Source organism: Pleurodeles waltl, chromosome 5, assembly GCF_031143425.1.
Source record: "Pleurodeles waltl isolate 20211129_DDA chromosome 5, aPleWal1.hap1.20221129, whole genome shotgun sequence".
NCBI classification, from domain to species: domain Eukaryota; kingdom Metazoa; phylum Chordata; class Amphibia; order Caudata; family Salamandridae; genus Pleurodeles; species Pleurodeles waltl.
The window spans coordinates 1,013,577,948-1,013,602,990 of record NC_090444.1 but is presented as its reverse complement, the minus strand read 5'-3'; the positions used below and the strand labels follow the sequence as shown (position 1 = coordinate 1,013,602,990).

The 25,043-nt window shown below is 42.9% G+C and overlaps 1 protein-coding gene across 6 annotated transcripts in view; it reads left to right on the top strand.

The window, feature by feature from the left end:
* Nucleotides 1-25,043, top strand: part of SASH1 (SAM and SH3 domain containing 1) — a 536,180-nt gene that overhangs the window by 500,397 nt on the left and 10,740 nt on the right. For all 6 annotated transcript variants that reach the window (XM_069235189.1, XM_069235188.1, XM_069235187.1 and 3 more), the window contains 2 exons: nucleotides 8,379-9,379; nucleotides 24,903-25,034. In XM_069235189.1, the coding sequence (XP_069091290.1) occupies nucleotides 8,379-9,379; nucleotides 24,903-25,034 (1,133 nt within the window). The remainder of the gene's footprint in view (nucleotides 1-8,378; nucleotides 9,380-24,902; nucleotides 25,035-25,043) is intronic.

Here is a 25,043-nt window from a genome sequence, read left to right as displayed (position 1 = left end):
TAGAACTTCTTGCAGTTTTTCAAGCACTAAAAGCTTTCCAACCAATAATAGTTCACAAATACATTCTCGTCAAAACAGACAACATGACAACAATGTATTATCTAAACAAGCAGGGAGGGACGCACTCCACGCAGTTAAGCCTGTTAGCACAAAAAATTTGGCATTGGGCAATTCACAACCAAATTCGCCTAATTGCACAGTTTATACCAGGGATACAAAATCAACTCGCAGACAATCTCTCTCGAGATCACCAACAGGTCCACGAATGGGAAATTCACCCCCAAATACTGAACACTTATTTCAAACTCTGGGGAACACCTCAGATAGACTTGTTTGCGACAAGGGAGAACGCAAAATGCCAAAACTTCGCATCCAGATACCCACACAAACAATCCCAAGGCAATGCCCTATGGATGAACTGGTCAGGGATATTTGCTTACGCTTTTCCTCCTCTCCCTCTCCTTCCTTACCTGGTAAACAAACTCAGTCAAAGCAAACTCAAACTCATATTGATAGCACCAACTTGGGCAAGGCAACCCTGGTACACAACGCTGCTAGACCTATCAGTGGTACCCTGCATCAAATTGCCCAACAGGCCAGATCTGTTGACACAGCACAACCAAAAGATCAGACACCCAGATCCAGCATCGCTGAATCTAGCAATCTGGCTCCTGAAATCCTAGAATTCGGGCACTTACATCTTACCCAAGAATGTATGGAAGTCATAAAACAAGCAAGAAGGCCATCCACCAGGCACTGCTATGCAAGTAAATGGAAGAGGTTTGTTTGCTACTGCCATATTAATCAAATACAACCATTACACACAACTCCAGAACATGTAGTGGGTTACTTGCTTCACTTACAAAAATCTAACCTAGCTTTCTCTTCCATTAAGATTCACCTTGCAGCAATATCTGCATACCTGCAGACTACCTATTCAACTTCCCTATATAAAATACCAGTCATTAAAGCATTCATGGAGGGCCTTAGGAGAATTATACCACCAAGAACACTACCTGTTCCTTCATGGAACCTAAATGTTGTCCTAACTAGACTTATGGGTCCACCTTTTGAACCCATGCACTCCTGCGACATACAGTTCCTAACCTGGAAGGTGGCATTTCTCATCGCCATTACTTCCCTGAGAAGAGTAAGCGAGATTCAGGCGTTTACTATACAGGAACCTTTTATACAACTACACAAAAATAAAGTCGTCCTAAGGACCAATCCTAAATTTTTGCCAAAGGTTATTTCACCGTTCCATCTAAATCAAACAGTGGAACTTCCGGTGTTCTTTCCACAGCCAGATACCGTAGCTGAAAGGGCACTACATACATTAGATGTCAAAAGAGCATTAATGTATTACATTGACAGAACAAAGAACATCAGAAAGACTAAACAACTCTTTATTGCATTTCAAAAACCTCATGCAGGAAACCCAATTTCAAAACAAGGTATAGCCAGATGGATAGTTAAATGCATCCAAATCTGCTACCTTAAAGCTAAACGACAGCTGCCCATTACACCAAGGGCACACTCAACCAGAAAGAAAGGTGCTACCATGGCCTTTCTAGGAAACATCCCAATGCAAGAAATATGTAAGGCAGCCACATGGTCTACGCCTCACACATTCACCAAGCACTACTGTGTAGACGTGTTATCCGCACAACAAGCCACAGTAGGTCAAGCTGTATTAAGGACATTATTTCAGACTACTTCCACTCCTACAGGCTGATCCACCGCTTTTGGGGAAATAACTGCTTACTAGTCTATTGCAGAACATGCGTATCTACAGCGACAGATGCCATCGAACTGAAAATGTCACTTACCCAGTGTACATCTGTTCGTGGCATCAGTCGCAGTAGATTCGCATGTGCCCACCCGCCTCCCCGGGAGCCTGTAGCAGTTTGGAAGTTACCTTCAATTATTTATATATGTATCATCTCAACCTTAAATAAGTGCATACTTAGTCACTCCATTGCATGGGCACTATTACTACAATTCAACTCCTACCTCACCCTCTGCGGGGAAAAACAATCGAAGATGGAGTCGACGCCCATGCGCAATGGAGACAAAAGGAGGAGTCACTCGGTCCCGTGACTCGAAAGACTTCTTCGAAGAAAAACAACTTGTAACACTCCGGCCCAACACCAGATGGCGAGCTATTGCAGAACATGCGAATCTACTGCGACTGATGCCACGAACAGATGTACACTGGGTAAGTGACATTTTCATTACGGCACTTTTATGAGTAGCACATTGTGATTCAGGCATGTATTTGTAAGTGTATTGTCATTTAGGAGAAAATATCCGTCCATCAAGCACAGTTAGCCTCCTCTGATATGGTAGTCTTATAGACTAGTTGATCCTGCACAAAAGACTAACCGTTGTTTATTTTGTCAAAGTCTCCTCTCCCTATTGTGCATTGGGATCGTCTCAAAGCCCACATGTCAGTTTGCACTTCATATGACAAGAAAATGAGACCCACATAAAAACGTATCCATCCACACCCAAGTCAGGGCATTTTCTCAAAGTTTCATCTTGACTCATTCACACTCACGTTGCCATCTGTCTTGCAGAAATTAACTTAGCTAGTTTTTCTTGAATTAGTTCAAAAAGATTTTCAGAACAACATTAACATGCTTGAGATTTCTGTTTTGAGTTACGCATGACTGTTGGTATGAACTACAGAAGAAATACTTAAGTGCTACAACTTGAAGGGATGCTAGAGTTACCTGTAGTTGTTTGGGGCTGAGAGACATTTTAAAGAAGTTATATATATGAGGGGGTGTTCTTTTAGCTTTCATTTGCATGCTGTATCTCTAGCAAGAGCCATTCTCCTTAATAGTACATCCACTTTCATGCTTTCCAACATTGATCATTTTGAGGTTATGATTTTCAGAGGAAAAGCACCAACTCCATTCCACTCTGTATGTAATGAGCAGAACTGCATGTAAGAGCCACCAGTGTGCTCTGGCATCAGTTCCTTTCTTCGAAAAGTAAAAAACATAAATCTCTCCTATTTATTCCACGTACTTATTCAATATTCTAATTAAACCAAATATCAACACATCATTGGTTTATTTCTATAAAATATACATGCTATCACAAAATTTAAGAAAAGGAAAAAGAACCTAATATACAACAATTCCCCCCTATATAACAAATCTCAAACATATAATACTGTTAGACAACCTATAGGACAAAAACATATAAATCAACATACTGACACCAAGGAATAAGACCAAAACAAAAAAGGACAAATAATCACATACGTGTAAACAAACACATAGTTCATTCACATAAAACATATTACTTAATAACTAAAATACACTTCATGTACCAAAAATTATTAGACAAGTACAAACATAAGTTCTATATGACTTGTTATTCTTCTTAAACCCACTTGGATTTCCGAACTGTCATCGAAGCCTGAAATTGAGACTGGTGGCCCAGTCTGTACCAGTCTCTTGTAAGTAGACACTGGGACAATGCCACTGGTGCCAGAGGAGGATATACAACCTATTGACGTATCAACAGCATCAGGGTCCACCACCGCCACAACAGGCCTACAAGCCCATTCGAAGACAGGGCAATGTACCCAACAGACAGCAATCAGGCCACCAGGGACAACATATGTCCTGATTGTCTGCCCCTCCGGCAACATCCTAAAAAAATAACTTTAGTGTACCCTTAGTGGCACACAGCCATCCGGTAAGAGGGAAGGTCAGCCATTTCCTTCTGGGGTAGCAGAACATTACATGAGAAAGGTGGGTTCTTCAAATTGTCGAATGGGCTGTGTCCTGCCATTCCTTTGCGGCCTACCACACCTCCCACCTACTTCAGAGCAGTTTTCGGAGGATTATATGTCCATTTTGCGCCAGGAGGTACAGGCTCTTCTGAACAAATTAGCCATTAAGGACTTTGGCGGCAGAAGTAGGGACTTGATGTTATTCCTGCCACTTCTTTGTGCCTAGAAAGGACAGAACTTGTCCTATTTTGGTCTCCTCTCTCTCAGCGCCTTTCTGCTCAAGGACAAATTCATAATGATCCCAATGACCTAGGTTCTCTCTGTCCTGTATCCCAAAGAATGGAAGAATAACAATCAACCTTCAGGATACTTATTGCATATCTTTGCTCTGCAGATTCACATGCACTACCTGCAATATAAGTTAATTGGTGAGTATTTTCATTTTGCTGTGCTGTTTTTTTGGGCTCACCAGTACCCCTTGGTTGTTCACAAAGGTGATAGCAGTGGTCGTTGCCTATCTTCAGAGGTCAGGGTACCAGTTTTACCAATCTTCCCTTACCTTGACTACTGGCTCCCAAAGACAGACGAACCCAGATGACCATGAACATCATTCCGGTGCCCAGTTAACATGCTAAATTCAAACCTGACTCTTTTGCAGAGCCTTTGTTTCATCTGAGCCATTCTGGATACAGTGCATTCCCGGCCTTCCCTGCATACCAAATCTAGGACATTTCAGGACATTCTGGTTATGATCCTGATGTTTCGGCCTCTATCCTGCATCTTGGTGAAAATAGCTCTCTGGTTTCTTGTCTTGTTTTCCTCCTGCATGCCCACCTCACCAAATGCCATATGTTAGCTCTGTAGGTAAGTCTCAGTTGGCCCAGGTTCAGGGGAACCAGTTAGTTACTATCCAGGTGTCAAAGGAGTCTGCAAAGATCTGCAGTGGTGGCTGCTTGACCACAACCTAGATCAGTAGCAGACCAGTCTCCTTACTCCATATAGAGCTGACGGTGTTGAGGGAAGCATCACCACTGGGTCGAAGATGCCACCTGTGAGGGGTAACGATCTAACAACGCTGGTCTCTGTCAGATACTCGCCTCATGTGAGTTTGCTGGAGTTAAAGGCATTTCACTTACTGTTGAAGGCCTTCCTGCCCACCGTCAAAGGGAGGTTGGTGCAGATTCTCACTGACACCACCACTTCCATATGGTACTGCAACAAGCAAGGTGGGGTTGGGTACTGCTTTAGGCGACTCTTCGCCTCTGGAATTCTCAGGGAATTTTTCTGGTTGTACACCACCTTGCAGGATCTTCAAATGCCAGGACGAATTAACACAGCAGATGACACCTTTTGGATCACGAATGGCAGTTAGATCTGGAGGTGGGTCTTTGATCAATGAGGAGAACACTAGCACCAACACCGAGAATGTGCAATGTCAACTTTTCTGCGTGTTCCACATCCTAAGGAGGCTTTTCCACTGAAACATATTCCCCAGTGAGTGGAGCATAAGACTCTCGTACTTTTTCCCACTGCTGAGTCTCCTGTCTTGAGTTCTAAAGCTCAGGAATGACTGGGCCCAAATAATCCTCATCATTCCAAATTGTTCCAGTAGAGTTAGTTGCTGGAAGAACTTATGGGCCTGAGCATGTGTTCTGCAAACAGGCTGCCACTTTAAGAGGATCTTATGTTGCCTACGTAGGGCAGGGTCTTGCATCGAGCCCTGCCCAAATTGCTCTTCCCTGTATGTGACAGTTGTATGTCGGGCACTGGGATAAGTTTGTGGCTTGGGGTGGTGCAGGCCAACCTGTCGGATGCTTTGTTGTTTTTTTGTCTTTGGCTCAGCAATGACTTGGCCATAGTTAACGGTTACTTGTTGATTCGCCTTCCTTTTTATGTTTGCCATACCAGACGTCTTTGTTCAAATCACCTGTTGTGATTAAAGGTTTGTAACATCCATTTCTGCCAAAGTCCTTTGTGATGCAGTAGTTGGATTTATATTTGGATCTCACTTTCCTCATACGTACCCCTTTTGAGCTGATGCACTATTGTCAGTTGTGCCGCCTCGCCTTAAAATGGTGTTTTTAGTTGTGGTAATGTCCGCACAGTGTGTGAATGAGGTTCAGGCCGTCATCCAGCCTTCTTATACCAACATTTTTCTGGCAAAACCAGTGTTAAGGACTTGAGCTGCATTCCTACCTAAGGTGGTGATGCCTTTTCATGTCAGACAAACTATTACTCTTCCCACCGTCTTAGCTCCACCTCATCCCTCGAAAAGAGGAATAGAGACTCCACCTCCGAAAGAGCACTGAGCTTTTATCTTGATTACACCAAAGTACATAGGGTAGACCATCAGCCGTTTGTAGGATTCTTGTGAGCAAAGTAGGGCGAAGTGGTGTAGAAGTGGACTATCTCACAGTGGATAGTCCACTGTGTTAATATCTGCTATGTCTTGGCTAAAAAGCAGAATCCAGAAGGCTGTGGGATCAGTCCATCAAAGTTTAGGCTGCTGCAACTGCACTGTCAGGGAGAATGCATGTCCTGATTATCTGCAAGGCAGCTACGTGAGCATCAGTGCCCACGTTCATGAAGCATATTTGCCTTGACAGTAAGTTTTGGGAATCAGTTCATATCCGTTCACAAGGTAAGGAATCTGCCGTTTGAAATATCAGAAGACCAAGTTACCTACCTTCAATAGTGCTTTTTCTGGTGGATTCTGTATCTAACCGCCAGTTCTTTACTGCCCCCCATTCCATTGAATGGTCTCCTCTCCATCTAAAAACGTCCAGGTTTTAGAATCTGCACACTGGTTCTTCCAGTTTGCTGATGGTCTCCACGTCTGAGAGCATGGACAAGCTTATTAAAGAAAAGGATGTCAACGCACATGGGTTTCACTTACATACGGATTTCTGGAGCAGAACGTAGGTGATGTAGAGTCATATGGCACCATCTACCGGCACACAGGAGCAGAGCTTTTTAATTTTCTGGATCAATTCTGGCACCTGGGAATTTTCTGAAGGTGAGAAATCTGTGGTTAAATAGAGTATTCACCAGAAAAATAATTTTATCAAAGGTAAGTAACTTGTTCGTTTGAGCCCAGGTAGTAGACAAAGCGACCCAGAATGTTCCTCACTGTCACTTTGAATTATTCTCTGTCTATGACAAGTCCATGGCTACCCTCTTATCGTCCTGTGGCTTCCACTTTTACATGCAGATGACATCCTGTTCCTTCTCAGTTGTGTGGGTGGCATTGTGAGGGTGGCAGCCCCTGTGTATCTTTCCCGAGAATGTCAAGCCATGTTTATTAAAGGGTCAAGGTTTGCCAGGCAGCCATTGGTTCAAGCTAATCTCTGATGAAACCGAGGTCATGGTTTTAGGTGGCATCGTGGACCTCTGGAGATAGGCCTTTTGCAGGCCGGAGACTGGCTTTTGTTCCGTCTCAGTGAAAGTAGTGCCGAACCCCCCTATTCAACGTACGTGGTTGCAGGCTCAGCTTGGGAACCAAAAGTAGCTCCGACATAAATGTTCAAATAAACCTGGTCACTGTCTTCTCTCTTTTTGTCTCTCTTTCTATCCATTTTTTGATTATCCCTCTCTGCAATTACCACCCCCCCCCCCCCATGGAAAATGCCCAGTACTATAAATGGTCACTCCAGCCCTGGATGCTAATTGGACATTGGGCACCACATTACAGCCGGCTACAGTTTTACTATGTTTCTTCCAGTCAAATCTCAGATTTTACCACTTTAGTACCATTGTGCCTTGGCTCTGGGATCCCTTTTCTTTTGCAGTTAAAAATTGTAAAGACTGGCCCTGCCTGATAGTGGTTACACAGAAATATTATTCTGATCCTCCCTTATTGAGAGCAATTAACTGGCAGTCTGCTCTCGAGTCTTACTTGAAGGTCTGTGCACATGAGGGTTTTACTTTCTAAAACTGCCTTTCTCACTCAAGTAAAGCTTCAGATGGACACGAAGAAGGAAACAGAAAGTGGATCCCTATCTTGATTGACTTTTCCCAACTGGTTCTGCCTGTCTGTTGTGTTTCACCTTGGTAGGAACACCTTCTGGTTCCACAAGTCACATTTGTCTCTGTTTGCTAATTCCACTTCGGCACATTTCGGAGTTGTCTGTCATAAGCACCAATAAACCATTACTGTACGTTGCTCTGTATAAACCATGTTTATTTACTTTAGATAAAAAGGGAGTTTGATCTAAACTCTAGCAGTTAGACCTGACTTTTTTTTTTTTTAACATAACTTAAGAAAAAAGTTTTGAGTTTATGATGCTTATGATCTGGGAAATTGAATGACATTAGTTGGAATGTGCAGTCTTGAACACTTTCTAACTGAAAAAATGGGTATTTTTTCTCGACTAATTTCACTGCAAACAAATGGTCATTATGATGAGAATGGTGTCCCGAGCTGCTCACTAGGGGCAGAAGTGGCAGCTTAGAATCTATCATCTTTGCTGTTAGGTTTAACCAGGTGTTATGGACAGAAACACAATGCAATGCACCGATTGTGACTAAATATGCATACTTTTTATTTTACCACTTGTTTCACATGGAAAATTGTCAACATGGGTAAGTTGAGATTGTAGTCCAATTAAAATCTTGTTTTGTTATTTAGGTAAAACTCGTAGGAACGGTGCCCTGCCTTCAAAATCCTCCACGGACCGAAACTTCAACCCTAATCAAGGAGCAAATTATCCAACTCTGCCTCTGACCAAGTCGGTAGAAACATTGCAGCAAGTAGAAAAGGAAAAGAGGTTAAAACATCACCTAGGCTCTGAGCTATTCAGCCCACCGAGCATCACGGAGTTGAAGATGAAACGCAGAAGCCTTCCGCTAGCTGCCTGTCGGAGCTGCGAGTGCCTGTCTGGGACCAAGGCTAAGGCAAAATGGCCACGATCTTACTCCCTGGGGGACTTGCGAGCAGGATCCGGTAACGACAGAGAGGAGCTGGGCATGAAGCAGCATCATTTCCTCCAGAAGAGAATGGAAAAGACCAGTGCAATAGCGCCACCTGGTGGCCCCCTGCTAGAAAAGGAGCTTGTTGAGCAACGTATCCCTGTTGAAGCTGGTGTTAAGAACAGTTTTGTTACTGAATTGAATACTCAATGCTTGACTAAATACTGTGAGTCCCAGGCTCCCTGTGCAAGGACACCTATCGGAGGTCATGGGAAAAACCCACAGGACTCCAGAGGTGTTGAAAAGACTGAGGACAAAATGCAGCCCAGAAATTCTTCCCAGCCCCCACCAGTCCCAGCAAAGAAAAGCAGGGAGTTCCTTGCAAATGGACTACATCATCTTTCAATTCACATCCCCTCAAGCACAGAGGCACCAGTCTTGCCCATTAAAAGGAATAGTTTGGTGAGCCCTAGAGACTGCCGCTTTGTGCCAACCTACAGCCCCTCCACTGATCAGGAGCCCTGTATTTCACCTAATTCACAGCCGCCTTGGCTGTCAGACCAGTCAGAGACATTTGGTGTACCCCACCATGTGGTGAAACTTGGCCCTGTTTCAGCTAGAAAGATCTTGTGTTCGAGGGAGATGGACCAGGAAATTACTCTAGAAAGCAAATTGCAGACCGAAGGTATTGATCTCACAGAGGAGCCGTACTCAGATAAGGTATGAAATCTGCCAATCAGAACATCCATAAGTTAATATATAATGTACGTTCTGTGATTTAATTTTATTTCAAATGCAGTTTTCACTTTTGCGTTACATTGTTGTTGTGGGTGAAGAAAAGCAGGTTAATTTTTCACAATATTAGCTGGGATTCATCTGCAAATTTTTTAGCAGGTTAGTGGCCTTTTAGGAGGGACGAGGTCAAAATCACGTGAGTGATTATACTGCAGTAGAGAAGGTTTTGAAGTTATGCAGGTTATTTTGTAAATAGTTCTCACTTTTATAGGGATTTCACTTTAGTGTAGAAGCAAGCTAGGAGCAGCAGCTATTCAATCGTTAACTGACAAAACTGCGAGTTTTGGCATGCAGTGTATACAACACATTTCAGAAACAAGGCGTAGCCAACGGCGCACAATGCTTGCAGTCACTGCACAGTGCTTCTGAGCTGCGCTTTCTGCAGAGCATGTTCTCACTTTTCTGTGTTGAATATAGGCACTTTAGAAACTACAGTTGCATAAGAACTGATGCACGGCTGTGCCCTGCCCAAACCCACACCTTAATAATAGATCCCCTGTCGTTGAGATCGCCATTATTTTATTTAAAATGCTTTAATATAGGAGTTAAGTTTCACATTTTATGTCAAATGCTGCCTTCTTGTAATTGAGATGTATATGTCATTTTTAACTTGACTGGATTACTTGGATTATTTTTCCAACATGCTGCAGGTTTATCACAGCCACTAGGGCCATGGCAAGGAAAAGGAAACGAATAAATTATTACTAATTGCAGAGCAAGTTAGCAGAATGACTTGCTTCTGAACAGGAGCACTGCTACCGACCTTTCAGCTTCCTTACGTGACAGTAACTGCCTGAGGCTATTTGTAACAAAGCCAAGCCAAAATTAGAAAATGTATTCATAATATGTGCGGTAAAACAATCAACCACTCACTCAACAGCAGAAGTGAAGCATGATGTTTATGTGTGGTGAGGGTGAGTTGTATGAATATCTAAATGAATGATTTTCATCTACTGCTAAAGTTACTTTAGGTGAGAGCCAGACACGTTATTTGTAAGGCGTCGCACTCATGATCAGTTATTGAAGAACAACACCTTAGATTATGCACCATATCAGGCTATATGTGCTGTTCACAGAGACCCCTATCTAGTGGACAGAGCCATAAAATGGTGATGTAAATTTAAAGTGTAAGTTTCTAGCACCTTTGTCAGATTCTGCCACTGGCTGGATTGTGTATTATACTTTTGGTTTGTGAAGTGTCTCAAAGATTGACATGCTGTGCTTAATTCTGACAACTTGTGGTTGGATCCAAGAACTGTTATTGTATAAAAAAAATGGTCATGATGTTAAAGAATCTACACTACTCAATAACAAACCACATTCTAAGAAGACCCAAACAAGACATTAATTATTTTTCTGTTAACCCAGTTTTCTAACTTCCACTGCTTTGAATATTTTTTATGTGAACTGTGAATTGGTGGGCATAAAAGTCTAACCCTGTTTCGGTAATATTTTGTCACATAGTCCCCTTATCCCATTTGCCTTGAAGCAACTCATCAAAGGCTGTATGAAGAGAACAGGCCGGGTAATGTGTTCTTGTGTGCCAGGCTTCTGAGGAGAGTGAGAGTGGCCTGTCTGAAGAATGATGAAGAGGACACAAGACAAATATGACCCATATAGGACATACAAGAGTAGCAGTTTGTAGTACCTGAGCGATTTGTACTATATATAGCTTCAGTCCTCTGTTCTAAGTTCAGCATATGTTTATTTGTGACTATTACAGTTAGAAACTGTAAGAAGTTCCACAGCCATAGTCCTATTCAGAAGGGTTGCATTTTAAAGCCTTAAGAACTTGTAAGTTTTGCAGTGTGAATCTTTTCTGGATTCACATGCTGTGCATTATTCCGTCATCAAGTGCTTGGTTCCGGATTTTCTGTGTTCCCAAATTGTTTGGTCCATCGTCTCTTTCTACTTCTGTTTGTTGGTGGGTGTCGACGGAACCTCCATTTGGTATCTCCTTGTGACGTTACCACACTTCCTCCGGATGTCTCCATGCCTGTTCAGCACCTTCCAATTCTTTTTTTCCACTGTTGGGTGGGTCTGGATGTTTTTGTGGAGACGCCTTCAACTCAATGTGGAACTTGAAAGAATCCATGAGAAAAATGGTAAGGAAATTCGAATAACTCTGAAAATTCATTCATTGACCAACTTGTGGAGGAAAACAAAAGGAAGAGCGAAGCGTATTTCAATGCATCGTCGAGAATTCCCATGGAGGGGGCTCCCCGCGTGGCATGATGGAAAATACACAGTTTCAGTTCTATAAGATACATCTAAAAATACAGACGTCCAGTGTGTGCAATCTGTGTCTTCCCATCGACCACCGGAGCAAAGATTGCAACTCCTGCACCATATTTGCACTGAAGACTTTGCGGGTGAGACTGAAGCAGAGAATTGCTCACCACACTCTTCAGGAGCAAAAGTCGACAAATTGCTTTGAGATCCGAGCCTTTCAAACAGCGATGAAGAAAATGTTGGAGTGCACCGAAGGAGAAACTTCTGAGGGTGATCGAGACATCTTAGAGGTCAGAGAAGAGGTGCCTAAAAAGAACCGGAAGGAGGTAAGCAAGTCCCAAACCTCCACTAAAGCACATGAGTTAAAAAAATCACACTTGCGGCATCAAAAGGGGGCCTTGGCATCTGAGTCATTATCGTTCACTGGTAAGACCCACAAAATTGAGTTTAAGGGATCCTTCAAATGGGTTTCTGGTGGAGACAAAACCCCGAAAAAACTAAAGTCATCAAAAGACGGAACACCTAAAGACGCAGATTCATTGACGAAGGGTTCCAAATCACAATCAAGTCAATGAGGCTCACAGTCTGTACAGACACCAAAAGAAACTTTGGGGTCGAAAAGAAAACAGGTGCTGACCAGCCCCGAAGACTGGGAAGTTGAAATTGAAAATAAAAGAAAGAGGTTCAAAGCCGAAATGCGCTAACACAAATAAAGAGGGAGTTTGACAAAAGTCTGAAGAATTTTCGTACCCCAAAGAACTTAAAATCGAAGGACAGTTTCGAGTCAGAAGTCGAGGAAATTCAACCCTACTCACATGCCTGAGCCTCAAGAGGAAGGGATATATTAAGAAGAGGGACAGGGTTATGTTCAATCTTGTGCAGGAGAATACGGAAAGTGCCAATGGGAGGACATGGTAGGAGACTCTCCTGAGGAAGATGTCCAGTCCTATCCCTCAAAGCCATCACCCCCAGATGACATTGAAGTGTATGATTTAGTTATAAAGAATGCAGCTGAGACGTTTAGTGTGCAGTTGGAGGAGGACAACCCACAGTCTTGTTTCCTTTTAGAAACACATTTGCCAACTCAGACAAGGACCCAATATCTGCCTATGCTTCTTAGTATTTTGGGCATGAATAGGAAAGCCTTTAAAGAGCCAGCATCATGTAGAGCAGTCACTCCAAGAACAGAGAAGAACTATAGGTTCTCATCAAAAGATCAACCATATATAAAAGGCACAGTCCTAGCATGCTCTATTATTACTTCAAAAACAAGGAAAAGGACGAATATCCCCTTGACATTGGGGCTACTCCCAGATAAAGAGATCAAGAAGATGGGGCTCATAGGCTGGAGAATAGAACGCAGCAAACCAGTGGCGCATTGCCAATTCCAGTGCTCCACTCAACAGGTATACACACCAACACTGGGATAAAATAGGGGAGCTAATGAAGCACCTTCCTGACCAATATAGAAAGGGGGCGGCACATCTGGTGGAGAGTGACAAAGATATTGCCAGTACATGTCTCAAATCGGCCATGGATGCAGCGGACACGTCAAGTCGACTTCTAATGATGGGAGTTACCCTAAGACGCCATTCATGGCTCAGAATTTCTGGATTCAAACCCCACTTTTCAATGGTCGGCAGTTATTTGGTAACTCTGTGGACGAATGTTTGAATCACATAAAAAGAGATAATGAAAATGCGTTAGAATTTCGAGAAGGATTTTGAAGAAGATCCTTCTATACAAAAAGACCATCTTATAGGGGTAGTTTTCAGTCGGGGAGTACTCACCAGAGTTTTCAGGGGAGTTCACAAAACAACATCACAACCGAATCTGCAATGCCACCAGCAAGGGATGTGTTTTTTAGGGGAAGAGTCGTAGCCAGAGGACAATCTGCAAGAGGAGGCTCAACCCCTACAAGCAGGTGATTGCACTGCATACAGCACCTTACAGGGTTTCCAAAAGTCAAAACACAAAAGTTCAAAGTTCCACCACTTTTCACCAGTCAGTGGAATAAAAAGAAATCTCCAGGAATGGAGAAAGATACCTTCATACAAATGGGTTCTAAAAATAATAAAATTTGGATATTGCATAGAATTAATAAAATACCCACCAGCAAGGGGGCCAAAGAAAAGGACACATGCAAAGGAAGATGCAATTTGGCACCTCAAAGAGGTTGAAGAAATGCTAGCAAAGCAAGCTATAAAACTGTTACCAAAACAAGAAATCAGCAGGGGAAATTACTCAATATATTTCCTAATTCCAAAAGTGGATTGATTACTAAGACCAATTTTAGACCTCAGACATACTAACAAATTCATAGAAACACAAATATTTGAGATGTCAACTTTGCAAGAAGTTATTACTCTACTTCAGGAAGAGGACTACATGGCAACTATAGATTTAAAGGACGCATACTTGCACATACGAATGAATGCAAAACACAAGCAGTATCTGATATTTGTAGTAAGGGGAAAACATTACCAATTCATGCTCCTAGCCCTTGGAATAAAATCGGCACCAGGAGTGTTCACAAAGTGCCTAGGTGTGGTAGCAGCCCAACTAAGAAGGAGGGAAATACGTGTGTATCCATACCTAGATGATTGGTTAGTAAGAGCGAACTCTTATCAAAATTGCAAGAAGGACATTTTAAGGGTGATGAAAACTCTTCACTCTCTAGGTTTCTCGTTGAACATAGATAGAGAAGTCATCTCCAGAACCGGAACAGGAGAAGCTATTCTTGGGAGCTAGATTAAATTCCATTAAAGGAAAAGCATTCCCCAGCAACCAGTCTTTTTTTAAGGAAACTCCTTGTTACCAGAAGGGACAAGTTCAGACAGCGAGGGCTGTGGGGGAAGTTATTAGGAATTACACATTATGCATTTCTTTAATCCCTTATGTGAGACTGCACATGAAACCAATCCAGGAATGGCTTCAGAATCAATGATCTTTAATCCCTTATGGGAGACTGCACATGAAACCAATCCAGAAATGGCTTCAGAATCAATGGTCTCAAGCAACTGGGAGTTGGGAAGATCTAGTGGTTGTCACGCAGAAGGCTCAGGAAGAAATGGCATGGTTCAGCAAGGAAAACATTACTTTGGGAAGGCTATTTCTGCAACCAACTCCTTCAGTAACAATAACCACAGACTCCTCACATATAGGATGGGGAGCTCACATAGTCTCACTGAAAATTGGAGGAATCCAGGATAGTCAGGATGCGGTACAATACATAATTCTTTCTTACCATGAAAGCGTTTCAGAAACACTTTCTAGGAATGATGATTTTAAATCAGAGACAACACAACAACAGTGTTTTACAACAACAGTGTTTTACAACAACAGTGTTTCACAACAACAGTGTTTTACATCAACAAACAGGGAGAGACTCAATCCCCACCTTTCTTGAAACTAGCTCAACAGCTATGCATTTGGCAATTCAAAGAAACATAGACATTCAAGCTATTCATCTACCAGGGGAGGAGAATTATGAGGCAGACAAATGAAGCAGACAAGCCTCATGCTCGCATGACTTGGAGCTAAACCAGACAGTAGTACAAGGCATTTTCCAAAAATGGGGAACACCATCAGTAGACCTGTTTGCAATGCCCTGGATTGCAAATGCAAAAATGCCAAAACTTTGCATCCAGACAACCACCCCTTCAATCTCAGGGGAATGACCTTGGGATAAACTGGTAGGGGACATTTGCATACTCCTTTCCACCAGTACCACTGTTACACAGAGTGATCAACAAATGCAAGAGGAGCCACATGACGCTGATTCTAGTGGCTCCTCAATGGGCAAGAGAAACGTGACGCTCAGAGATAGTACAATTGGCTCAAGGAAACTATCTGGCTCTGCCAAGAAAACATGATCTACTTTCAATGGAAAATGACTGCACCCAGAGCCAGAATATTTCAAATTAATGGTGTGGCTCATGAGGACTTAGAATTCGGTCACATGAAGTTGCCAGAGGATACAATGCAGTACTAAGAGAGGCTAGAAAACAAATAACAAAGAAATGTTATTGGGCAAAATGGAAAAGATTTACACTTTGGTGTGTGAGAACTAAATTAAACAAAAAGATCACAAAAGGAAAGACAGTTTTAAAATATTTGACACATCTGTTACAAGAGGGGCCGGGTTATGCTTCTCTGAGAGTTCATCTGGCCGCGATAGTGGCTTATACAAGAGATCAAATAGGAACAGGTTTTTCCACAGCACCAGTGGTAAAAAGGTTTTTAAAAGGAGTGGAGAGTATAGCGCCTCCAAGGAGGGTCCCTCTACCAACTTGGAATCTAAATTTAGTTCTTACACACCTCATGAAAAATCAGTTTGAGCCTTTACGCAAAGCAACTTTGCAAATGTTACATTAAAAACTGCTTTTCTAGTAGCAATAACATCCTTACTCAAAGTCAGTGAGTTACAGGCTCTTATTATCCAAGAACCTTATTTTCAGATTCACAAAATTGTCATGAGAACCTTTCACGCCAAAGGTGGTGTTTCACAGTTTCTTATTAACCAATCCATTCAAATTCCCAGTTTCTTTCAAAATCCAAAAAAAAAGCAGAAAGAACTCTACACACCTTGGATTCAAGGCATTAAATCATGTATTACATTGAAAGGACAAAGCCTTTTAGAAACACTACACATTCTCAAAAAACGATCGGGGAAGAGCAGTGTCAAAGGACACTATTGCAAGATGGATTGTGCAATTGATTCAATTATGCAACTCAAATGCAGGGAAAGCATTACCTAGGGCACAAGAAGCACACTCAAAACAGAAAAAAGGAGCTACCATTGCCTTTATCTCAAACATCCCTATACAGGAAAGATGTCTGAGAGCAATTTGGGCATCAGCGCACACCTTTACAAAACATTATTGCATTCATATACAAATGAAAAAGGATGCTCAAGTGGGACAAAGGGAACTAAAGAATCTATTTACAAATTAATACCAATCTTCCTCCCAACCACCACAGCAGTAGGAACTGCTATAAAATCGATGCGCAGCAATTGAATACAGAAAAGAGCCACGCTGCAAAACGTAAAGTAAGTGTACTTTTGCAGCTTGAAGATTTTCTGGATTCACAGGCAATCCGCCCACCTTCGCCAACAAGATGGGGAAGACAGTAAAAAAACAAAGTATGTGAGGATGGCGAATGGGGTGGAGACATCTGGAAGAAGTGAGGCAACATCACAAGAAGCCACAAATGGAAGTTCCATCGACGCCCATGAACAAACAAAAGTAGAAAGAGAAGATGGACCAAGAAATTTGGGAAAGTAGTAGAAAATCCAAACCCAACCACTAGATGGCAGAACAATGCAAAGCATGTGAATCCAGAAACTCCTCAAGCTGCAAAACTACACCTACAGGAAATAAACTTTACGTTATCTAATATGTTAGCTCCGTCCCCCCCCCCTTGGTGGATATAAGTTACATGTAGAGAGGAAGCAGTACTTAACCCACGGGTCTTGGTGACATTGCTACTTATTCTGTCTCATGAGGATGTCGTGCGAGTCTCAAATGAACTTCATAAGATGTGGTTTAGCCTGTGAAGAACAAAGAGGTTCATGTATATCTGATTTCAGTCTGTTGTCATAGCCAGCATACTCAATTCACCCCAACAGGAATAGGAGTCAGGAGAAACTCTGCTTCTATTAATTAGCCTGTCACATCGCTGCTGAGCTGGGCAGCCCAGGCCCTACAGAAACAAAGGAGAAGGGCTGGAATTCTGGACTTAACAGAAGAGGGTATCACATTTTTGGTGGGAAGGCATCTGGCAGATCTGTCAGCTAGGGATGGAGCTGATCCTCTAAGGGGAGCTCTTCCTATAAACAACTTGAAGTGACCATATTGGCTTGTCCACTAATGCTTTGTTGGAGGGTTCGGGCTGGGGCGGGTTGATGATGGGCACTCTAGTATTGGCCAGGGGTGCCTGGCTTCTAGAACGTTACACCCCTACATAAAACCCTTTGCAGAAGAGAGAGATAATGGGTCTGGGAGCATCCGCATTGAAAGAATTCCCAGCTGGAAGGAAAAGCTACTTGATGCCCTGCAAGTATAGACTTTGGGACTTTGACTTCACCTGAATGCCAGGACTATAATGGACAGAGCATAAATAATTGGTTCCCGGGCTTTCATCCCCCGACACCGAAGGAGCTATTACCTAGCTAAGCATGTTGCGCCCCCCCCCCCCTTTCCCTGTGTCTGGGTGCAGGGTCGTGCTAGCCTCTCATCTGCCATGTCCCTGGTGGGCTTGGGACAGTGCCCCTTTCCAAACACGGCGGGATCAAGAAGAAAGATCCCAGCCCCCTCTGCTGCACAGGAGACGATGTACACCAGTGTGGGAACCAATGGTATCCCCCCACAGCCTCTCCCTTGTGTCACCACCTTGGTGCTCGATGGATGCCAGCACCCAGGAATTTTAAAAGAAAAATGTTCTTTGAGCAGTGCCACCGAAAAAGCAGTAGTGGACAAGGCTGCTGATGCTTGTTTCGAATTCACCCTGCTCCACTGTCTCCCACAAGGGGATTCAAATGTGCATATCTTCGCTGTAGTAGCTCCTTGATGGCCAGACATACCACCAATCATTCTAAAGCATGTTCTGGGGCTACAAAAGTTCAGCAGTGCCTCCCAGAAATGTTTTTTTAAAAGCCACCCTCAGCCACCTGGGGCTTTATAATGATGACCCCGGGAGAAGTTTACCACTATTGTAAAGCACTTCTAGAGATGGAGCTTTTGCTATTGGGCTCTGGAGTGTAAGGGACCCCAGATGGTTGGTCTTTTAACTGCATTAGCTGTTAAATAAAGGAAAAGAAAGATTCCAAGACATGTTAATGAATATCATGATTTGTTCACAATGGAAATGTTGATTTCACAAAATCTAAGAGTGATAAATATTTTTGGCTGTTGGTACTAGTCATGTTGACTTCAGTGGTGTTGCATTGGTAAATTATAACATGTGACTGTTTTTACTGATGTGGTGACTCCCTGGCAAAGCCAGTAGGCCTGCCTTGTTAATAATGACACCCCCTGATATTGTGATGTTGCATCTAGTATAGGTGGGAGGTATTTTTTGTTTGTTTTAGAGTTCAAGACCTACTAGGGTTGTAAGGTAATAGGTGTCACTAAGGGTACTGCCATTAACCTGATTGCACATATTTGTAATTTAGTGTGTGTGTGGGTGTGTGCGTAAAAGGGTATTTTTTTTATTTTTAAATAGGCACCAAAATAACAACAAATGTAATGAAGGGAACTAGAGATATGATTTTTAAGAGTCTTAGAGTTTGCTAGCACCAAATAAGGGGGAATCTGGTCATGCTAGACTGAGTCAGAAATTAAGGCCAACCACAATGGTGCATGGGTCGGCTACAGGGACCAGGTTTGTACCAGCGAAAGGTTTACCTTCTGATTTAGTATTTTGTCTGGCAGGATGTTTTAGTTAGCAGGGTAGGCTGCTGACTAGATCAGATAGAGGGCTTCACGATGGCATAATGCAGTTTGGCATTGGTCCAGTGAGAACAATTTTCTTGAAGTAGAGCTGCTTTCAGCGGGTCAAACCAGCACGTTGATTCTGACCTGCAATACGACAACAGCAGCTGTGGTTCGGTGGCAGTCGCGTGGCAGCCTATGGATATTTTATGAAATAGTTCACCAAATCTTTCCACTTTTGCAATCTTGAGGTGGAAAGAGTACACTCAAACGCCAGCCCCACTTGGTGAGTTACTAGCGCAGTTTCCAGCAAATCCCGTTGGCATTAATCAGCTGGGCTCTTTTTTTGTTGCATACTTCTTAAAGCTTTTGTTTTCTTGGAGCTTAATAGAAGGCTTGCCAACTAGCCCTTGGATGCCACTCCTCTGTCCCAGGGGCAGGTTCAGCCCTTGGGGCTACTCTCCAAAGGTAAAACTGCAGGCTCAGTCCTTCTTCTTAGTTTCAGGCCTTTGGTTCAGCAGGTGCAGTCCTTCTTCTGTTTTCCACAGGTCTCCAGCTGTGTTCTAAAGATGGTAGCCAAAGGTGCCACTTTTATCTCTGGCACTAGCTTGGTGTGTGGGAGACTCCCTGACCAAGAGGTTTAAAATTACCATGGGCAACCCTGCTCACTATTACATCACTTCCTGGGTGTTTGGCACCAGACAATCCCACACTGCATCTCCTTATCCAAATTCAAGATGTCAGAATCCCTTCCCTGGGTCAGAGTCATGGGCACACCACTTAGGTGTGTCTAGGGAAATGAGGAACATATCCTCCAAAATCAGTTCTGAGACAGGGTTACTCCCACTGGCGCCACTCTGGCTAATTATACAATGGCAAGGGTAGGTCTAAGTGTTCTTTACATCTGCCTGGGATAGGGGCTGCCCCTTTGAAGTTGGTAGAGTTGAAATCCCCCAGGCCATCCTGTCAGCTAAGTTTCTTTTGTTCCCTTTCCGGGGAGCAATTCAATCAATTCACATCTCCCAACAGGCTACCAGGCAACAGCTGAGGATTATCTCTGAAAAAGCCACTAGAGGTTCTAGATAGAACAATGCCAACTTTCTAAAAGTGGAATTTCCAGAAGAGTAATTTCAAATCAGACTTTACCACCTGTTTAGATTTTAGATTACTAATACATTTGAGTCTTTAAACTGTCGCTTGAGCTAGTCCCAAACTGATGTTACCTTAGAAAGGTGTTATTATGCTTATATGTGCATTATAAGTTGTTATACAAAGCTTTTCTATGGGAGAGCCAACCTTGCCACAAATTTGGATACCTTTCACTGCCAGGACATGTAAAACCTAAGTGCACAAGTTCTACTTTTTAACTATCAAGCACCTTGCCTTATGGGCACTTAGGGGCTACCTTAGCGGTGACTTGTATATATTTTCAAAAGAAAGGTTTAGGCCTGGCAAGGGGATTAATTTGCGAGGTTGAATTTGCAGTTTAAAAACTAAAATGCTAGTCTGCAGTGGCAGGCCTACATTCATGATTTTACTGTGTCATTGTAATGGTGGTACAGTCAGTGCTGCAGTTCACTGGTGACATTTAGCTTGCAGGCCCTGGGTACACAGAGTACCATATTCTAGGGACACAAAGGCAAGTTAAACATGCCAATCAGGAATTAGCTGAATGCACATATTCTTTTGGCATCGTAGCACGTATTCTGGGCGCTGGATGTCACAGCGGTGAGCCTAGGACCACTTGTACCTGGGAAAAATTGCCTGCTGCTCTCTCAGCACCTGCCTTTGTGACCCAGTAATGTTTTTGCTATGTAGTTATGTTGCATGATCTAATTAAATAATCTGCTCATATATGGTCCATTGTAGCTAATCTCCCAAGATTGAAAACATTTTTTCTTTTCATTTATCAGTTCTCTAAGGGCCGATTAATTTATTATCTGCATTCTACCTCGCAGACAAATTTGATCCAGCTAAAGAGCGAACTACAAGGTTAAAAACATACCCGTACTTAACAGTTAATAGTACCCTCTATAGCTTGATGACCCGTATAGGTGGAAATAAACAGCTTGATACAGAATCTCTACAACAAAAAACATTAATTGTTAGAGTAGAACAACTTGCACCAACACACCAGCTTAAAAAGCTTATTGTGTGCCCATCATCATTTCAGTTTGCTAGTTAGGAGCAACCCCTATGAGTAAACATACCACCTTGTGAGCATGATAGTTCCACTTCCTTTTCACAAAATACAAAAGAAGACGAGTTTGGTTATGCACAAATATGTGCCATTGTAACATTATAAGTCACACTGGGTTCATTGTCTCTATAGGAGACCTTAGTAGTTTTTCAAATTTACAGTTCGATAGGTCGATGGCCTTTAACGTTCCCTCTCACTCTCCACTTCATTTATAAGATCTTTCTTTTGCCTCTACCTGGTCTTTCGTTTGGTCAGTGTTAAATTGAGAGCACTGGACATATCATTTACCACAACCGGAATGTACCACTGGTTCCACAAGTAGGCCTTAAGATGGGTTTTTCTAATTTATGAATGATTTTTTTATATTTGGAAATGACTGCACCTAATTGAAAACACCAATGAAGTACGAGTGCCTCTTTCTTAGTTTTAAATACAATGACATCATTTTTCATGTTGTAGAATACCCTTGAAGAGGATCCAATATGTTTTTTTGAGGGAGAGGCAATAGCACCATAAAACCTTGTAAACAATGGTATCGGTTTTCTTGTTGTACACATTGCGTAAAGAACATTCAGTTCTCTGTATTAAACCTTTTTTAGCCTTTTCGTTGCTTTAAAAGTCTCTCCTGTGATTTAACTGTTGGATTGTATTGCTTTTGCTTTCTTTCCTCTTACGTAGAAGACCGGTACAAGGCTTTCTGTCATTCACGGGAGACGTGACACATTGCACTTCCTTCCTTGACAACATGACCATAATATGTTCTTTATGGTGCTTAAAGCTTCATGGCATCTCCAGCTGGTGGGTCCCAAGAGAGCACCCTAAAATCGCCCTGGTAAAGCACAAGCATTGAGTGTATTCTGTAATATTAAAATAATGATAATAATAAATAAATCAATTTGTGTGGTACTTCTCAAATGTAAACGCCGAGCTGGACTGTGTCTTACACAAGTTGATAGAGGACTTGCTCAATGTCCTTCTCCTTTGGGGTCTCTCGAATTCAGAGAGGTTTTCCTAGAAAAAGACCTCATGGCTGGAGAGCTTCCCCCAGTTTTAAGCAAATTGAATTTGGTAAACCTCTGGGTCCTTACTGCGTCCCCTCCGGAATTTTATAAGTCCTACATGAACCTTACAAGAGGCTCCTGGGAGAGCCTTTTGAGTCCATGATGGTGGAGACAACGGAGGTTGCGGATCAGCCACAATTTGCGAGAGATTGTGGTGATCCTTAAGCCTGAATGCCCCCCACACTGTTCCTTTTATTGGCTTATTTTGTTCCTTAATACAAAAGTTAAAATTATTGCGAAAGCTCTGTGGGAGCGCCTGAATGCAGTTGGTGCTGTCATTGGTTCATTCAGATCAGGTAGGGTTTATGTCACTATGGCAGCTAGGCATTACATTGCCCAGTGGTGGTACTGCTGGTGGATATTTAAAAAAACGTTTGCCTCTAAGGGTGTGATTATTTGTTCCTTCTACTTCAACTCCTTAATTTCATCCCAAAATTCTTCAAATATGTCTGGCTTTTGCACACATGCCTCTGCCCAAGTCTGAGTGAGACGGGCAGTATCGGAGCCCGTCCAGGTTCAAAGGGGAACCAGACAGGAATGTCTCCTCCTCCCATTAGTCCTTGTTATGCTAGTTTCTAGCAAATTGGTGCTTCATTGACGCTCAGATCAGGGCGTTCCTGTGAGCAGAGTGAGTCTTTGATCAGATCTCTTTGTATATACAGGGGGTGTCCTCATCTCTTTTTTTAAAACTCTGAAAATTCTGGTGCACAGGTACTCCTGGGCTTGCAGATCTTCAGGGCATGATCTGGTTTTCACATAAACACGTCCAAGTCTGTTCTGTTCACCTACCCGTAAAATCTGGGGTGGGTTTTCAACTTACACCTGGGAGCGAACATCACTCAGATGCCCAAACTGGCTGGAGAGAGGAAAATTGTGGCATTAATAGAGAGGCCCACCACTGATTTACGCACATGGTTCTCTCTCCCCATATTTTCAGAATGACGTTGCTGCCACAGTTTTTATTTCACCTACAGAATTATCCTAATTTTGTCCCACTTTAGTTCTTCCACCAAATCCATTCTCTACTACATAGCTTCCTGTGGAATGAGGGCTTCCATGTGTAGCTCTGGCCAAGTGCTTCATATCTACATTTGATGGCGGAGTAGCAGCCGCAGGCATTGAGTCACCTAAGAGGACCTCTCACTTAATAATAATGAAAGAATGGTGGTGCAGTGCGTCAAGCGACCTGGCATTTGCTTCTTAGAAATGAGTTCTTGGGGGAGTACCAATCAACACTTACTATATAGAGGGAAAGTACATTCCATCCTGCTGCCAGCAACTAAGATGGTGCTGAATCTATTGAGAACCACCCTGAAACATCTAGGTTGGCAGAATAAGTTGACGGAGCAGATTCCACTGTAGGAGGGCACGTTGCTAAGGCAGGTGGCTGTCTTGCAACAGTTTAAGAAATGGGACACCATCTGTGACTCCGCCCTGGGGGAGTTTATGGAAGGGTTGACTCTCAAATCCTACCAGACTGTACAAGAGGAATTCGAGCTTCATTGCAGCCAATTTATTGATTCTTCGAGCTTAGGCATTCCTTGCCACTGTAAATTTCTGAATTGAAGGAACTCCCATAGTTTAGCTTGATTGAGGCTAAGTTACTCCTGGGAGATCACAAGGTTGCACAGGTATAGTGTAAAACTATTAATAACATGGACAGTTTTGGATTATTGCAAGCTGCCTGGGGGCAAGGTCTGGGCTTGCTTCTGGACCAGGTGTGGGCTGAGGTTAGGGGATCACCAAGGCACTCGGCGATCTCGTCCAGATTGCACTTAATGCAAATGAAACTTCTCAATAGAGCATATCTTACCATGCATAGATTATGGAGCATGGGGTTTAATGACTTCCCAGTCTGTCTTCAGTGAGCTGAGCCTGGGGTGACCTCCTGCACACAACTGGAGCTGTCCGCCCTTATCACATTACTGGCTGCAGGTGCTCTCCTGCCTGGGGTCCGTCCTGGGATGGGGGATACTATACAACCCCAAATTAGTCGTACTACCAGTGAATTCTGAGTTAGATGCCAGTAGGCACAAGCTCATATCACTTTGGCTGGGGCTAACAGTGGCCCTCAGGGATAACACACACAAATGGAGAAAGACCTATTTGTGAGGCCAGACACTGTTCCCAGAAGACTACAAAATATGGGAGAGTTGGGCACGATACAGGGATTGCCCTTCTTCCAGGACCTATCAGTGCGGATATACTTGAATCTAAAATTCGCAGATATGTGGAGTGAGGCTTGGAGATGCGGGGGTGGGGTGCAGGGGACAGACACTGCATATTTTGACTTGGAAAGAGCAAGCGGGGAAGAGAATGACTATTTTCTTTTTGCGCCCTGTTTTTTCTTTTTCAATATTTACTGTTTAATTTCCTTGTTACATTACAGTGTATCCTTCAAAACTCAATACAATGTGCCCTTAAAAATGCTGATAAAAATGTATATTCCCTTACATTAAATTATGATATTTTAAAGCATACCTTTTCATTTGTTTCCGTTTCTTTTTTTAAAATGACAGCACGGCCGCTGTGGGATCCCTGAAGCTCTCATCGAGAGATACGCTGAAGATATAGGACAACCCGTAAAGGAGCTGGCTGCCATTTTGGACCAAATTCGCGTTAAGCATCTGAGGAAACAGCAGCGTATGGCGGTGAGTCTC